This window comes from Rhipicephalus microplus, chromosome 8, assembly GCF_043290135.1.
Source record: "Rhipicephalus microplus isolate Deutch F79 chromosome 8, USDA_Rmic, whole genome shotgun sequence".
Lineage (NCBI taxonomy): Eukaryota > Metazoa > Arthropoda > Arachnida > Ixodida > Ixodidae > Rhipicephalus > Rhipicephalus microplus.
This window is the reverse complement of record NC_134707.1, coordinates 109,122,819-109,141,944: the sequence shown is the minus strand read 5'-3', so window position 1 is coordinate 109,141,944 and position 19,126 is coordinate 109,122,819. Positions and strand designations below refer to the sequence as shown.

The 19,126-nt window shown below is 44.8% G+C and overlaps 1 protein-coding gene across 1 annotated transcript in view; it reads left to right on the top strand.

The window, feature by feature from the left end:
- The window catches only part of LOC142768718 (venom metalloproteinase antarease TserMP_A-like), a 108,882-nt gene that overhangs the window by 11,527 nt on the left and 78,229 nt on the right, over positions 1–19,126 (top strand). Inside the window, exons 3-5 of the mRNA XM_075870725.1 lie at positions 1,605–1,697; positions 15,394–15,517; positions 17,290–17,328. Of these exons, the coding sequence (XP_075726840.1) occupies positions 1,605–1,697; positions 15,394–15,517; positions 17,290–17,328 (256 nt within the window). The remainder of the gene's footprint in view (positions 1–1,604; positions 1,698–15,393; positions 15,518–17,289; positions 17,329–19,126) is intronic.

The following is a 19,126-nucleotide window of genomic DNA, read 5'->3' as shown; positions in this document are numbered from 1 at the left end:
CACTCGCGCAACAATGCCAACTGGAACATGCGTAATAGCAACACCAGAAGCTGATATGAAGCGCTGATGCTCGCGAGAATGCTGGCCCTGGACACTGCTACATAAATGAACTTCAGCCCATGGCAACGAACCTCAATTGACGTTAACCCGACGTGACGACTGTATCAAAGAAGTACATAAGTAATGCTTTTAAAATTGGGTAGGCAGCACTGTAACCATGTGCACTATTGACGTTTCACAAAGATCAGCGTCTACTTGAAAAGTAGTTTCAAGAGCTGACGCAGCTCTGTGGTGAAATGCTTCATTTATACGCACAATGTTTGGGTTAGATTTCAGCTACATGTAACCCTGACATTTATTCTTTGCATTCAACGGGTCAACGATACCGATGTCGGGTATTTCTAAACGCTGGCACTTTAAAATTGCCCATGTGTCTTCTCCTCGTTCCTGGGTAGATACTAAGTGTAAATCACCTGTGGAACATACCCGCATACCAGCGGCACATACCCGCCCGTGGGTATGTGCCACGGTCTCTCGGGAGGTGTTTGACGACGTACGCGACGGGATTGTGACATTATTCATGTCTTGACAAGCGCGTCGTGTTCGTCAAACCATCTTACCCTCCCATGCTAATTCTGGTTCACGCCAAGTTAAGGGGGTAACCACGAGAGCACCCAAACGCAAGTGGCTAGATAGATAGATAGATAGATAGATAGATAGATAGATAGATAGATAGATAGATAGATAGATAGATAGATAGATAGATGAGCTCAAATCGCCGAAGAGATCAGATCTGGGAGTAGAAGGGTATATTTGTATGATCAAGTTCACGCTGGCAGAACTAGCATTGTTATTATGAATAAATACGAATTGCTAAATCAACAGAAATGTATTGCTTCTGAGACTGCATGCTATAAACGTGCAGCCAACACTGCAATCGCTATTATTGGTAAACCAACATGGTGCCTCTAATAAAGAGAACTACATTTGTGACATGTATCGGTTTGTTATAAAAGTAATAGTCAACACTGCGACCTCACTCGGCAATTTCACTGTCATTATGCCTGCGTAGGGTAAACTTCCAAAGCACTTCAAAACCTCGCGCTGCTCTGTGGAACAATACATGAAAGCCACGCAGAATGCGTCGGTCTGATTCGCGCTTGGATCCTGAATTTTTTTTTGCATTTATTAGGTCAACGCTGCCGATGTCGGGTTTTCCTCGCACTCTCGTATTGAAATTATAAATGTGTGTTCTGGCTGTTCCTGGGTAGGTATAAGAAGTCAGTCCGCATTTAACAACTCAGTTGTCGTCGCACACTTAACTATTACCCGCATGATGTACTTACACTGCTATTTCGCAGATTCTTTTTCTGTTTTGATTTTAGTTTTATGTATTGTTTATTTCATTATAGTTTCTGTTCCACTTCGTTCTTTAAGTCTTGGACCCAGGTTGTATGAGTAAGAGAGCATACAAATTAAAAGGAAGTATGATATGCGGGAACAATAAGCGGTATTTTTTATTGATGAATAATGTAACTGAAGTCAGCAGATATATTTATTGACACTCATCAACCCTATTCAGCTTATATTTTGATTTGTTTTAGGTAAACACAACCAGTATAGAGGAGCGCCTATACCACGACATACATCATCAGTCCTCCGTGACGGTGCAACAACGAAATGGCGCAGTGCAAGTAGTAAGTTTTCTGTAAGGTGCACGGAATTCACGAGGAACGCGTCGTATTGTGTGGGGGATCTTCAGTATAGGCATGTATGAGAACTTCAAGTTTCAAGTGCAGAAGTAGCGATTGCGGTATTGTGAACACCACTATTCAATTTTGAATTTCAGTGGAGGTGAGTACAAGAGCAATTGTAACCACATCTCAACAATTAAGGCAAGTGCACCAGAGGCAAACACAAAGTGTGTTGACAAGATATTATTGATTTTTAGGGGATAATGCCGACACAGCAAGGACATGACCAGGTTATTGGGAAAAACATGGGACAGGATAGTCTTGATGCAGTGGCCTACGGCAAATCAGGGGAGCAAGCCGATCACTAACGGTAATCAGAAACTGGGATGTGAAGAGGCACGCAAATCTCAAATTGGGTAATTCTCGAACACGTGCTCTGTCAATTGATTCTTCATTACTCTCTACAACGAATGCTCGTCGTGTGTCTCTTTGTAGGTTTCTGGCTACGCACTCCATTCACAAGTGTATAAGTGTCGCAAATCATCTGTTGTATTCTGTTCATTCCCTGTTGTTGCAAACTACGGCAAATCATGTCACACAGGAGACTATTGCCCTACAATGCATCAATATAAGCAAGGTACTAAATATTTTAGCCCAGGAAGTAGATTTCATGGTGCAAAGCGTTCCAGCACCACACTACATTTCAGAGTGGCCGAGAGCATTGCGTTTTTTGGGCAAGTGCACACAAGGTAGTGTATTACTAGGACAAACATGAGTGGAAACTACTGATTTAAGGCTGTTGCGACCTCATGTGAAATCGGTGCTTGAGTAAAAGTGCTAACATAGCAGCCCAAAATGGCGTAACACCAGATCGCCTCTTTGTAAGGTACTGTCATTTTTAAGCACTTTGTAATCATCCTTTCGCGCTTCGCTTCACTACTCTTTAGTGCCTTTTGACTTGACCAAATCTGATGCCGGGCTGTAGAAACTTTTATGTGCCCATTACACAACATGAAGATTTCACGAGAGAGAAAAGATAAAGCACTAACAGAAACTCCCAGGGTCCCCTATTCATACGGCAAATCCGATTCGAAATTGGAAGCCTTCAAGAGTGGATATTTTACAGTTAATACTATATAGACGACCGCCATTAAATCTTTACTATTTTTTATTAAATGTTAATAATGCAGCTTTCCATAGCTACTAAATGATCGATACATTTGCTCAGAAAATTAACATATTCCGAAAAGGGAGAAATTGGCCCTGATTATTTGGATGCGACTAATACGATTAGCAATGAAGCTTCGCTTACTTGCTTTATATATATAAGGGAAAGAAGTGTATACTTGCTCACAGCAAGTTACCTTTTCACCCACTTTTCTTTTTGAACATTACATTATCTCATTAAAATAATATATATATATATATATATATATATATATATATATATATATATATATATATATATATAAGTCAAGTAGATCCTCCAAGAGAACGGAACGGTAACAACGGAAGTGTTTAATTCGACAGTTTCGGCCAGAGTCTGGCCTTCATCAGGAGTCATGGTACATTCTGTTTGCGCTCACATTTATAGTATTTTGGGTAAAAAATGAGAGGGAAGGAACGAAAAAAAAAAAAAAAAAAAAGAGTTTGAAAAACGAGAGAGGAAAGGATATCCAGAAAGTTCCAGGTTCCACTGTGCTTCGCGAGTGGTGTCGTCAGTGTGTATTTTCTTAGTATTGCGTTCAGTGCAGTTTGGTGGCGGTCCCTTTATTGTAGACGGGGCCTGGCTAAGGTAAGGGCTTGCGTGTCGCGAAAAATGCTTTTTTTTTATTATTATTTTTTATTTTTTATTTTTTAAAGACCGTCACTAATTCGGCGTCGGGGACAGCGTTCCGAGGCTCCAGGAAGTCGGCGCGGGAGAAAATGTTTCTTAAGGCGCTGTCTGTCGTTTTGAATGCTATTTTGCTCTGCGAATCCGCGTTTGGGGGTTTTAATTGTGTATGGGGTGGCCCTTCTATATGTCGGGCTTTGTTGTCGAAATGCGGGAAGGGTTTCCAAACTGCGAGAAAGGACGTTTGAAGTGATTGCTATTTTGTACTGGGAAACCGCGTTCGGGGCGTTTAGTTGTGTATGTGGATGTCGGGCTTTGTTGCCAAAATCGGGGAAGGGTTGCCAAAAGGCGAGAAGGGGCGTTTGAAGTGATTGCATTTTGTTCTGGGAATCCACGTTCGGGGCTTTTAGTTGTGCATGCGGTGGTTATTCAGAGAAATAGAAATAGACGACAGTGGTTCACTGAAACACGCAAAGATATTTGTAGTTGTCCAGTCCTCGTCGCCGCCACAGTGCCGCGAAATCTTGAACTGTTATGATTACAATTATAAACTTACATATACACACATACACCCCCATACATATGCGCATATGCATAAGTACATATACACATATAAATGCATATGTATATATTATAGTGCTTTGATTGCTGCAAGTGTACCCGGACTTTCATTTATGCCTTTTTCGAGGGTGTTAAATCGGTGTATGAGGTATGATTCACGTTGTTCACGTTCCCGGTTTGATTTAAATCCTGTTTCTAAAAGTGTGACTGACAATTTGTCGAAGGAGTGGCCGGGAAGGTTAAGGTGTTTTGATAGAGGTAGATTCGGCGCTGATTTCGCGTGGGCTCTGTGATTATTGAAACGAATCCTAAAGGGTGTTTCCGTTTGTCCGATGTATTGCATGCCGCACACGTTGCATTCAAGTAGATATACCACATTAGGGGAATCGCATGTTAGATTTCCTCGTATGTTAATTGAAAAGTTGGATTGTGTGCTGCTTGCCTTGCTTGTATCTCGCATCGCTTTGCATACAAAACATCGAGGCTTCAGACAAGGTCGGCATGAACTGTCGGAAGTTGAAGTATTGATTTGGGAGTTTACAAGTGTGTCTTTGAGGTTGCGTGTTCGTCGGTAAACGACGCCAGGAGCCGATGGGAATGCACGTTTTAGACGTTCACTTTGTTCCAGTATGTTGTAATGTCGTTTAAGGATTTTGTTAACGTTGGGGAAATTCGTGCTGTATGTTAAACATAGGTGTGTCTGTTGCAGGTTGTGTTGTGGTGGCCGCTTCATCAGAAGGTCATCACGCTGAAGTTTTCTAGCTTTTTGAATAGCGTCATCAATTACATGTGGAGGATATTTCTGTTTTTCGAGCACGAGTTTAAGCTTTTGTGAGCTCGCGTGGAAGTCAGTGTCTTTTGAGCAAATTCGCTTAAAACGGTGGGCCTGGCCGTATGGAATGCTGTTTTTACAATGGCGTGGATGATCACTTTGGTAATGGAGGTACTGTTGTCGATCTGTTGGTTTGCGGTAGAGGGTTGTGGAAAGTTTATCATCTTCTATTATTATGGTAACGTCAAGGAAATTTACGGTTACTTGTGAGTAGGTGTGTGTGAAGTGTATGTTTGGATGCACAGTATTGTAAGTATCGATAAAGTTTAGCAGTTCATCCTCGCTGTGAGTCCAAATAAGAAAAATATCGTCAATGTACCGCCTGTATAGGAGTGGTTTCAAGGGAGTTTGGGACAAAAATTCGGTTTCTAGTTCTCCCATAAAAATGTTAGCATAGTTTGGTGCGAGTTTGGTACCCATGGCGGTGCCGCTGATTTGTCGAAAGTACTCTTGGTTGAACTCGAATGAGTTCAGTTCTAATACAAGTCTTGTGAGGCTTGCGATGGCAGAGAAATCTGGGGTGTCAGGTTGTCTATGGTTTGTGTATGTGTTTTTTAATGCCGCTATGCCATCATCGTGGGGAATATTTGTATAAAGTGAAGACACATCAAGGGTAACTAAGTATGAGTGTTTCGGAATGCGCAGGTCTGCAATATCTCGAAGAAAATGTGAGGTGTCTTTTACGTACGACCCGAGAGTGCACGGAATGTGGCCTATTAATTTGTCTACGTACCCTGATATGGGCTCGGTTACTGTGCCTATACCTGAAATGATTGGTCGGCCTGGATTACCGGGTTTATGAATTTTTGGGAGTATGTAGAAGCGCCCTGGACGAGGGTGTACTGGCCGCATTAATTTGTGCTCACTGCGTGTTATTCTTCCCTCGTCCAACAGCTTCTTCAGTTCTGTTGCTACAATACGCGTGTATTTCTCTGTCGGGTCCCCTGGGAGGCGTTCGTAGAATTTTAAGTCGTTTAGTTGACGGTATGCTTCTTGTAGGTAGTCGGTTGTATTTAGGACTACAATTGCCCCTCCTTTGTCAGCGGGCTTTATTATTATATCAGTCCTAGATGTTAGGTTTTGCATACTCTTTTTCTCGGATTTTGTCATGTTTTCCCGCTTTCCCTTCTGTCTGTGATACTCCTGTAATATATCTTTCTGGACCGCGTTAATATATAAGTCCAGACACTTGTCTCGATGACTTTTTGGTGTCCAATCGCTTGTTTGGTGGCGGGGAGTCTTTGGAATGTTAGACGGCTTGTCCAAGAAATATTCGTGCAGCCTCAATTTTCTAGCGAAGTTGTCGAGGTCTCGGAGTAAGTGAAACTCATCGAAAGATTTTCTAGTTGGGCAGAAGTTTAGTCCTTTAGATAATAGTTTTACTTCATCAGTTGACAAACTCGTGTCTGATAGGTTTATAATCGCAGCGTCGTAGTGAGTGTTGATAGGTGTTTTCTTGTTTGTGCCGTGAGTTTCCTCGTGGGTGAATGTGTTGTAGTCATACAGTGTAGCGTCTGGTAGTGTGGGGTTGGAAACATTGTCTCTTTTAAGTTTCTGTATTTTAGTTTTCTTGACCTCTTGGTATTTATTCTGTTCGAACTCTGTTAGTAGGGTGATTTCCTCGTTTGATAAGTGGTTGTTGTCGCGCAGAATGGCGTTGGTCATGTTGGTCAGTTTCTTTACTTGTTTTTCACTGTGGTTGATTGCAATTTCTGTTAGCTTGAGTGATGCTTCTAGAAGGACGTTTTGCCATGCGGCCTGGTTGTTTTCGTCGAGATTTGTGGCGGCAGGGGTGATGGAGAGTGTCATTCCTTTGGGGGCTATTCTAGCATTTAGGTATACTTGCAGCGTCGATCTATGCATTGCATGTCTGATTCGTTTATCCGTGAGTTTTCTTACTTTAAGAAAAGTGGCACTGTAACCGGAGAGCAGAGAGCTGGACTTACAGATTGGAAGTCAGTCTTCTTTTGGGCGCGGGGACGGCACTGCAGAAGTCCGCAGGTTGTAGGTGTGTTGTGTAGGCCTTCGTCGTTGAAAGGATGATCCGGGCGTCGAGCTGCTGGCAGGCGTTGAGCTCCGAGCGAGCGTTGAGGGCAGGATGTCCGTGTTGCTCGATGTTTCTTTGGGTGGGGTCGGCAATAGAGCAACACGCCTCTGTTGGTCGGCAGGTTTCACCTCTTGGGAAGGTGCGGTACTGCTGTCGATGACGGTGGGCTGTATCGGGCGTCGAGGTGTTATACTTTCAACGATCGTTGGGAACTCTGTCGTGGTGTCAGAGGTCTGCAGTGCTCCGGGAACGTGTTGGTGACTTCTGGTTCCCTGGTGATATTCTTCTGTTCGCATTTGGATGGGAGTGGTAGGTTGGGATGACCACCCCGCGGCAGGCTCGAGGTTCCCGCGATATATTGCCCCTTTCAGCGTTTGAGCAATGAGTGCTACCCCCATGAAGCTCGGATGTAGTCCGTCCGCAGCAAGGAAACGTCTGGCTGGCAGTTGGTCGAATTCATAGTCGATGTATGACACCTTGCCCGGTTTCCGGCAGTACGTCTTGATTGTCTCATTAAAGTGACGAGCTTCCCTGTTGAAGCGGTGGACGAATTTCTCGTTGGAACGTTGTAGGCGCCTGTTGGTGGATCGTGGTGGCACACATGAGACAATTAGTCTGTCAAGTTCCGGGCGTCTTTGAAGAGTGTTATTTACCAGGCGGCGAAGGCGGCGAAGGGACTCATCCGGCCCGTACAGTTCCAATTCGCTCGTCCCCACGTGGAAAACGAGCGTGGTTACTGAGCGTGGCACATTTGCCAGCTCATCTTCAATATCGAAAGTGGATGCTCCGCGGATCGTTATGAATGCCGGTGTTGACTTGTCGTAGGGGTTGAAGTGTCGATGAAGGTATCTCGTTTGTGAATTTCCAATGATAGCTGTACTTGGTGCATGTTTAGGAAATTTCCGTGATACTTTTTCCGCTGGAGGTGCGCCGGTGGCCGGTCTGGAGTAGGCAGGCATGGTGGCGAAAATGGCCGTAGCGTTGCAATAAGTCAAGTAGATCCTCCAAGAGAACGGTAACAACGGAAGTGTTTAATTCGACAGTTTCGGCCAGAGTCTGGCCTTCATCAGGAGTCATGGTACATTCTGTTTGCGCTCACATTTATAGTATTTTGGGTAAAAAATGAGAGGGAAGGAACGAAAAAAAAAAAAAAAAAAAAAAAAGAGTTTGAAAAACGAGAGAGGAAAGGATATCCAGAAAGTTCCAGGTTCCACTGTGCTTCGCGAGTGGTGTCGTCAGTGTGTATTTTCTTAGTATTGCGTTCAGTGCAGTTTGGTGGCGGTCCCTTTATTGTAGACGGGGCCTGGCTAAGGTAAGGGCTTGCGTGTCGCGAAAAATGCTTTTTTTATTATTATTTTTTATTTTTTATTTTTTAAAGACCGTCACTAATTCGGCGTCGGGGACAGCGTTCCGAGGCTCCAGGAAGTCGGCGCGGGAGAAAATGTTTCTTAAGGCGCTGTCTGTCGTTTTGAATGCTATTTTGCTCTGCGAATCCGCGTTTGGGGGTTTTAATTGTGTATGGGGTGGCCCTTCTATATGTCGGGCTTTGTTGTCGAAATGCGGGAAGGGTTTCCAAACTGCGAGAAAGGACGTTTGAAGTGATTGCTATTTTGTACTGGGAAACCGCGTTCGGGGCGTTTAGTTGTGTATGTGGATGTCGGGCTTTGTTGCCAAAATCGGGGAAGGGTTGCCAAAAGGCGAGAAGGGGCGTTTGAAGTGATTGCATTTTGTTCTGGGAATCCACGTTCGGGGCTTTTAGTTGTGCATGCGGTGGTTATTCAGAGAAATAGAAATAGACGACAGTGGTTCACTGAAACACGCAAAGATATTTGTAGTTGTCCAGTCCTCGTCGCCGCCACAGTGCCGCGAAATCTTGAACTGTTATGATTACAATTATAAACTTACATATACACACATACACCCCCATACATATGCGCATATGCATAAGTACATATACACATATAAATGCATATGTATATATTATAGTGCTTTGATTGCTGCAAGTGTACCCGGACTTTCATTTATGCCTTTTTCGAGGGTGTTAAATCGGTGTATGAGGTATGATTCACGTTGTTCACGTTCCCGGTTTGATTTAAATCCTGTTTCTAAAAGTGTGACTGACAATTTGTCGAAGGAGTGGCCGGGAAGGTTAAGGTGTTTTGATAGAGGTAGATTCGGCGCTGATTTCGCGTGGGCTCTGTGATTATTGAAACGAATCCTAAAGGGTGTTTCCGTTTGTCCGATGTATTGCATGCCGCACACGTTGCATTCAAGTAGATATACCACATTAGGGGAATCGCATGTTAGATTTCCTCGTATGTTAATTGAAAAGTTGGATTGTGTGCTGCTTGCCTTGCTTGTATCTCGCATCGCTTTGCATACAAAACATCGAGGCTTCAGACAAGGTCGGCATGAACTGTCGGAAGTTGAAGTATTGATTTGGGAGTTTACAAGTGTGTCTTTGAGGTTGCGTGTTCGTCGGTAAACGACGCCAGGAGCCGATGGGAATGCACGTTTTAGACGTTCACTTTGTTCCAGTATGTTGTAATGTCGTTTAAGGATTTTGTTAACGTTGGGGAAATTCGTGCTGTATGTTAAACATAGGTGTGTCTGTTGCAGGTTGTGTTGTGGTGGCCGCTTCATCAGAAGGTCATCACGCTGAAGTTTTCTAGCTTTTTGAATAGCGTCATCAATTACATGTGGAGGATATTTCTGTTTTTCGAGCACGAGTTTAAGCTTTTGTGAGCTCGCGTGGAAGTCAGTGTCTTTTGAGCAAATTCGCTTAAAACGGTGGGCCTGGCCGTATGGAATGCTGTTTTTACAATGGCGTGGATGATCACTTTGGTAATGGAGGTACTGTTGTCGATCTGTTGGTTTGCGGTAGAGGGTTGTGGAAAGTTTATCATCTTCTATTATTATGGTAACGTCAAGGAAATTTACGGTTACTTGTGAGTAGGTGTGTGTGAAGTGTATGTTTGGATGCACAGTATTGTAAGTATCGATAAAGTTTAGCAGTTCATCCTCGCTGTGAGTCCAAATAAGAAAAATATCGTCAATGTACCGCCTGTATAGGAGTGGTTTCAAGGGAGTTTGGGACAAAAATTCGGTTTCTAGTTCTCCCATAAAAATGTTAGCATAGTTTGGTGCGAGTTTGGTACCCATGGCGGTGCCGCTGATTTGTCGAAAGTACTCTTGGTTGAACTCGAATGAGTTCAGTTCTAATACAAGTCTTGTGAGGCTTGCGATGGCAGAGAAATCTGGGGTGTCAGGTTGTCTATGGTTTGTGTATGTGTTTTTTAATGCCGCTATGCCATCATCGTGGGGAATATTTGTATAAAGTGAAGACACATCAAGGGTAACTAAGTATGAGTGTTTCGGAATGCGCAGGTCTGCAATATCTCGAAGAAAATGTGAGGTGTCTTTTACGTACGACCCGAGAGGGGCAATATATCGCGGGAACCTCGAGCCTGCCGCGGGGTGGTCATCCCAACCTACCACTCCCATCCAAATGCGAACAGAAGAATATCACCAGGGAACCAGAAGTCACCAACACGTTCCCGGAGCACTGCAGACCTCTGACACCACGACAGAGTTCCCAACGATCGTTGAAAGTATAACACCTCGACGCCCGATACAGCCCACCGTCATCGACAGCAGTACCGCACCTTCCCAAGAGGTGAAACCTGCCGACCAACAGAGGCGTGTTGCTCTATTGCCGACCCCACCCAAAGAAACATCGAGCAACACGGACATCCTGCCCTCAACGCTCGCTCGGAGCTCAACGCCTGCCAGCAGCTCGACGCCCGGATCATCCTTTCAACGACGAAGGCCTACACAACACACCTACAACCTGCGGACTTCTGCAGTGCCGTCCCCGCGCCCAAAAGAAGACTGACTTCCAATCTGTAAGTCCAGCTCTCTGCTCTCCGGTTACAGTGCCACTTTTCTTAAAGTAAGAAAACTCACGGATAAACGAATCAGACATGCAATGCATAGATCGACGCTGCAAGTATACCTAAATGCTAGAATAGCCCCCAAAGGAATGACACTCTCCATCACCCCTGCCGCCACAAATCTCGACGAAAACAACCAGGCCGCATGGCAAAACGTCCTTCTAGAAGCATCACTCAAGCTAACAGAAATTGCAATCAACCACAGTGAAAAACAAGTAAAGAAACTGACCAACATGACCAACGCCATTCTGCGCGACAACAACCACTTATCAAACGAGGAAATCACCCTACTAACAGAGTTCGAACAGAATAAATACCAAGAGGTCAAGAAAACTAAAATACAGAAACTTAAAAGAGACAATGTTTCCAACCCCACACTACCAGACGCTACACTGTATGACTACAACACATTCACCCACGAGGAAACTCACGGCACAAACAAGAAAACACCTATCAACACTCACTACGACGCTGCGATTATAAACCTATCAGACACGAGTTTGTCAACTGATGAAGTAAAACTATTATCTAAAGGACTAAACTTCTGCCCAACTAGAAAATCTTTCGATGAGTTTCACTTACTCCGAGACCTCGACAACTTCGCTAGAAAATTGAGGCTGCACGAATATTTCTTGGACAAGCCGTCTAACATTCCAAAGACTCCCCGCCACCAAACAAGCGATTGGACACCAAAAAGTCATCGAGACAAGTGTCTGGACTTATATATTAACGCGGTCCAGAAAGATATATTACAGGAGTATCACAGACAGAAGGGAAAGCGGGAAAACATGACAAAATCCGAGAAAAAGAGTATGCAAAACCTAACATCTAGGACTGATATAATAATAAAGCCCGCTGACAAAGGAGGGGCAATTGTAGTCCTAAATACAACCGACTACCTACAAGAAGCATACCGTCAACTAAACGACTTAAAATTCTACGAACGCCTCCCAGGGGACCCGACAGAGAAATACACGCGTATTGTAGCAACAGAACTGAAGAAGCTGTTGGACGAGGGAAGAATAACACGCAGTGAGCACAAATTAATGCGGCCAGTACACCCTCGTCCAGGGCGCTTCTACATACTCCCAAAAATTCATAAACCCGGTAATCCAGGCCGACCAATCATTTCAGGTATAGGCACAGTAACCGAGCCCATATCAGGGTACGTAGACAAATTAATAGGCCACATTCCGTGCACTCTCGGGTCGTACGTAAAAGACACCTCACATTTTCTTCGAGATATTGCAGACCTGCGCATTCCGAAACACTCATACTTAGTTACCCTTGATGTGTCTTCACTTTATACAAATATTCCCCACGATGATGGCATAGCGGCATTAAAAAACACATACACAAACCATAGACAACCTGACACCCCAGATTTCTCTGCCATCGCAAGCCTCACAAGACTTGTATTAGAACTGAACTCATTCGAGTTCAACCAAGAGTACTTTCGACAAATCAGCGGCACCGCCATGGGTACCAAACTCGCACCAAACTATGCTAACATTTTTATGGGAGAACTAGAAACCGAATTTTTGTCCCAAACTCCCTTGAAACCACTCCTATACAGGCGGTACATTGACGATATTTTTCTTATTTGGACTCACAGCGAGGATGAACTGCTAAACTTTATCGATACTTACAATACTGTGCATCCAAACATACACTTCACACACACCTACTCACAAGTAACCGTAAATTTCCTTGACGTTACCATAATAATAGAAGATGATAAACTTTCCACAACCCTCTACCGCAAACCAACAGATCGACAACAGTACCTCCATTACCAAAGTGATCATCCACGCCATTGTAAAAACAGCATTCCATACGGCCAGGCCCACCGTTTTAAGCGAATTTGCTCAAAAGACACTGACTTCCACGCGAGCTCACAAAAGCTTAAACTCGTGCTCGAAAAACAGAAATATCCTCCACATGTAATTGATGACGCTATTCAAAAAGCTAGAAAACTTCAGCGTGATGACCTTCTGATGAAGCGGCCACCACAACACAACCTGCAACAGACACACCTATGTTTAACATACAGCACGAATTTCCCCAACGTTAACAAAATCCTTAAACGACATTACAACATACTGGAACAAAGTGAACGTCTAAAACGTGCATTCCCATCGGCTCCTGGCGTCGTTTACCGACGAACACGCAACCTCAAAGACACACTTGTAAACTCCCAAATCAATACTTCAACTTCCGACAGTTCATGCCGACCTTGTCTGAAGCCTCGATGTTTTGTATGCAAAGCGATGCGAGATACAAGCAAGGCAAGCAGCACACAATCCAACTTTTCAATTAACATACGAGGAAATCTAACATGCGATTCCCCTAATGTGGTATATCTACTTGAATGCAACGTGTGCGGCATGCAATACATCGGACAAACGGAAACACCCTTTAGGATTCGTTTCAATAATCACAGAGCCCACGCGAAATCAGCGCCGAATCTACCTCTATCAAAACACCTTAACCTTCCCGGCCACTCCTTCGACAAATTGTCAGTCACACTTTTAGAAACAGGATTTAAATCAAACCGGGAACGTGAACAACGTGAATCATACCTCATACACCGATTTAACACCCTCGAAAAAGGCATAAATGAAAGTCCGGGTACACTTGCAGCAATCAAAGCACTATAATATATACATATGCATTTATATGTGTATATGTACTTATGCATATGCGCATATGTATGGGGGTGTATGTGTGTATATGTAAGTTTATAATTGTAATCATAACAGTTCAAGATTTCGCGGCACTGTGGCGGCGACGAGGACTGGACAACTACAAATATCTTTGCGTGTTTCAGTGAACCACTGTCGTCTATTTCTATTTCTCTGAATAACCACCGCATGCACAACTAAAAGCCCCGAACGTGGATTCCCAGAACAAAATGCAATCACTTCAAACGCCCCTTCTCGCCTTTTGGCAACCCTTCCCCGATTTTTGCAACAAAGCCCGACATCCACATACACAACTAAACGCCCCGAACGCGGTTTCCCAGTACAAAATAGCAATCACTTCAAACGTCCTTTCTCGCAGTTTGGAAACCCTTCCCGCATTTCGACAACAAAGCCCGACATATAGAAGGGCCACCCCATACACAATTAAAACCCCCAAACGCGGATTCGCAGAGCAAAATAGCATTCAAAACGACAGACAGCGCCTTAAGAAACATTTTCTCCCGCGCCGACTTCCTGGAGCCTCGGAACGCTGTCCCCGACGCCGAATTAGTGACGGTCTTTAAAAAATAAAAAATAAAAAATAATAATAAAAAAAAGCATTTTTCGCGACACGCAAGCCCTTACCTTAGCCAGGCCCCGTCTACAATAAAGGGACCGCCACCAAACTGCACTGAACGCAATACTAAGAAAATACACACTGACGACACCACTCGCGAAGCACAGTGGAACCTGGAACTTTCTGGATATCCTTTCCTCTCTCGTTTTTCAAACTCTTTTTTTTTTTTTTTTTTTCGTTCCTTCCCTCTCATTTTTTACCCAAAATACTATAAATGTGAGCGCAAACAGAATGTACCATGACTCCTGATGAAGGCCAGACTCTGGCCGAAACTGTCGAATTAAACACTTCCGTTGTTACCGTTCTCTTGGAGGATCTACTTGACTTATTGCAACGCTACGGCCATTTTCGCCACCATGCCTGCCTATATATATATATATATATATATATATATATATATATAACCAGAACGGACGAAGTGTCAAAGCAGTGAAGAGAAAACTCGGGATAGGCAACACCCAAATGTATGCACTAAGGGACAAGGAAGGCAAAGTAACTACCAATGTGGATAGGATAATAAAATTAGCGGAGAAGTTTTACAGAGATCTGTACAGTAGCCAGTACAACCACGACATTGATATGAGAACTAGCAGTACCTTAGATGATACCCCACCAGTAATGATAGAAGTCAGAAAAGCCTTGGAGAGCATGCAAAGAGGCAAAGCTGCTAGTGAGGATCAGGTAACATAAGATCTACTGAAAGATGGAGGACAGATTGCGTTAGAAAAACTAGCGACCCTGTTTACGAGGCGTCTCCTAACGGGGAGAGTACCAGAATCTTGGAAGAATGCTAACATAACCCTAATACATAAGAAAGAAGATGACAGGGGCTTAAAGAATTACAGGCCAATAGCTTGCTCTCCGTTGTATACAAGCCATTTACAAAGGTAATTGCTAACAGAATTAAGACATTAGAATTCAGTCAATCAAAGGAACAAGCAGGATTTCGAAGAGGCTACTCAACAATCAACCACGTTCATACTATCAATCAGGTAATAGGAAAATGCTCAGAATATAGTCAATCACTATACATAGCCTTCATAGATTACGAGAAGGCGTTTGATTCAGTAGAAAAATCAGCAGTCATGCAGACAGTGTAGTCATGCAGACACTGTCATTCCCATTGTACGTGGGATCTGCCATTTTTCTAGGAAGGTATCCTCAGCAGCAACTTGAGAATCAAGCCTGTACCAGAAAGTCAACGTACTCTACTTGGTCGAATAATCCACAAGATATACGAGGTACAGGAGACAAAAGGGAACTTGAAGTACTCAAGTAAGTAAGTTCTGCCTACATTAGTTCAGTTCAATACTAGGCAAAGAATATGAAGTTTTGTTATACGTGTTCCACTGCAATGAAATCACAGGCTGCTTGATTTTCATGCGTCTTCACATCTATATATATCCCACTCGAACGTCACCGCTGAAGATTTTAAGGGGAACAGGCATTTTTTCAGTGCTCATAGATATGCGAAAGAGAATTTTTTTTCCTGTTACAACGACCAGTACCCTTCCACGTAGGGCGAAGCCTTTAGTTAAGGGCCCCATCGGTTGTCGCCACTCCACGTGCGCGCTGGATCAGCCGACGCTGTTCTTGTGGCTCTGAGTTGACCGCTAGTATTTTAGGGTTCTTGGTCTCGCCATTCTAAAACGATGCAATCGCACGAGCTTGCCCAACTGTCAGTCCTACTGATGGCTGGTGGCGTCTTGCGGTGAGTGCTATCATTCTCGGTGGCAGTGGTACACCGTGGGCTTCAGTGCACAGTGCGGATAGTATGAGGGATATTGTCTACTGTGGTAGAGGTACTGCTTGAAAAAAGTCTACAAGAAAAGCGTCGAAATAACTTTGTCTTAAGCTGCCTACAAGCAAAAGGGTCCCGTCGGCTGAGTGCTTTTCTACGATGGTACGGACGCGTGAAACTCTGTCTGTAGGACGTTTCGAACAGCAACTTGAACTCTTCACATGAGAGGTGAACAGGGTGGGGACAGTGGTTTTTAGATGTAGCTAAGTACGTTCGAGGAGTGAATTGGCCGCTAGTTAGTCGTCTTAAACCGGGCACTGCTTGCCACGGCAGAAGTACATGGTTCATGGCGAACTGTGAGGCTTGCGATAAAGTGCATGTCTCTGAAGAAAACATTTGGGAAGAGGTGAATATACCAAGAAAATAAGAAAATACTTCTGCCGCACAAGTTGCGAGAAAAATCGCAAATATACACATTATCAACAAACGATGAAAAGGGGCCTAGTGGGCACCTATCTAAAAAAAAGGAATTTATTGCGCAAGCTCCCCGCGAGAAGAAAATGAAGCCCGTATACTGGTAATACCGGTATCCAAAATGAGTACAATCTGGATGCCGCTTATGAAATACCGTTTTTGTTTCATGGTTGCACTTCAACACATTGTGATTATATGCGGTGCTCTACGAAAACAATGCTTTAGACCAGACATGTACGTGTAGCTCATGAACGTACTTATTATGAAAATGTAAATAAAAATATGGGACGTACAAATCCATGTGTGGACCACGTGCTTGGAATTCTTGGCGTTGAGTGACAAGTGACCAATGTCACATGTAATATCATGCTTAACTGTCTAAATGAATAATAATAAGCTCCAAATGACTTCGTTGATGGAGGGGCATTGCAGTCATAAGTTTTGGCCACAAATTTTGGCTTAAACAAGTGGGCACTCACGTAATATAGCTTGGGGTAACAAAATGGAACAGCCACCGCCACATAGCTGCACTGAATACGAAAGAAAAAATGTGGTTGTGATGGTTGGACAGTTCGCCTTTTGTCCACGTGTAAAATTGTCGTACACAGACTTGTGCCCAACCGACACGTAACACTGTCCCAACAGCGAAATAATGCCCACTGTCATTATACGCTTTAAGTACACTCCTAAAAAATAATTTCAATTTTTGTGCGATTGGTCCGTGATATCGGACGCTACACGAGTTATCACGCGCTGCGATATGGCTAATAATCATATATATGTGCTCACATGTTTCTTTTCTCACAACATGTACAACTTCTTTCTTCTTCAGAGAAGCATAAAGCCAACTATGAAAGCAAGGAATTCCATGGCAAGTACACTTAATCACAGTTATGCAATTTATTCGCTTACTACATAACAACAACAACAATAAAGGCACTGAAAAAATTTTGCATTGATAAAACATACGAAAGGTATGCATGCTTAAGTTTCACTCGTTTATTGGGGCTGAAAAACGTCACACGAGCTCTTTCATGAAAAAATTAGAAATAAACATTAAGCCTACGTCCACATCACTTATTTGAAATTGCGAACATTGCGAGCTATTCCCCCTGAATGTAAACATGCGCACTCGCTTGGTTTTTTTATTACCCATGTATATATATATATATATATATATATATATATATATATATATATATATATATATATATATATATTGTAATGACGAAAACCGAAACTGGAACTCTCTCTGGCACAGACTCGCATGCTAGGAAGGAAGAGGAGGAAGACGAAGCAGAATAAGAACAGCCGGCCTGCAGCAAAGGCGTTGTGTCTTATTTCTCGTCGTTACAATGGCGCAGTCGACGAAGAAGACGTCTTACGTCCCGGCTTCGTCAACCAGGATACCCGCCGACGTGTAGCCGCGGTAAGCGCCGCTTGGGACGGCGTCAAGGCCTCCTCGGCGGCTCCAGCACCCGTTCCCGGTACCAGTTCACGATAAGGAAGGCCGTCACGCTTCTTCGCTGATGGAACCCGCAAGGCGTCCGTCCCGGCCAGCATCGATCCCAGCACCGACGGATGGCGTCCAGGCCTCCGTTGTGGTTTCGGGGAACTTGCCCAGGGACGCGACACGTCACGGCAACCATGCGCACGGGCCTCTCTCACCTAGGGATGGCGTACATGCCTCCTCCATACCTGGCAACCTGTCGGCGCTTCAAGCACCCACCGTGTACGGCGTCGAGGCCTACCCGACGGCGCAACACCGCTTCATCTACGCCACAGTACCAGGTCACAACTCATCACACGGGTTCCGCTTGCCTGGGAACGTCGTTGACGCTTCCAGCGCCCTGGAACCCATGTCCACGAATCCGACCACAGCTGGATTTCCAAGGGACGCCGTCCACGCGTCCTTGGTCAGGAATTGTACCACCTCGAGTACCGCAGTCACTGTATCCTCCGCAGAGGCGGGCCTTGGCTCTTCGTGCGGATCACACGACAGCGCAGCGGAGCTGCAGCATACCATCGCGCAACTCCGTGTCACGACCAACGCCCTCATAGCGTCGAGTTCCAAGCTATGTCCTGCCATCTTGCCAACATTGTGCGCACTCAATGCCATGTTGGCTGCGGCCGCCGCACAAAACTTCGAGGTAAGCTCGCCCGAGAACCGTCGCAATCTCCGGCGTTCTCTCGCGGAGGTATCGGAGCAAGTGAACTGCTTGGCGGGGGCACATTTCGGAGTTCTGCCCGCCGTCCCGCCATCGCCGATTTCCTTCGCGCTACCGGAATTTCGCGGCTTCCAGGACGACGCCGAGGAATGGGTGGCAACCGTCAACGCTCTCGGAACGACTGAAGAGCAGAAGTGGGACATGGCCATAGATCGCCTGCGGGATGCTGCCGCAGCATGGCACAGGTACGAAGGCGTCAGGCAGCAGTCCTGGGCAGAATGGAGTGCAGCCCTGATCGCCGCTTTCGGACGGATTCCCTGTGACTCCAGCAAGTCCAGCTCGATCTTCCCCGAGGCCGAGGATGGAGCCCAGGCAGCGCCCCGCCTCGAGGCTGCAATCGTTCGTTGCAGCTCGTCAACGGAATGCTGCCAGGAGTTCCCTGCTGCTGACCCTGACCGAAGTGGCTGGAATCCTACACTACAGGTCCCGGACTCTGCATCG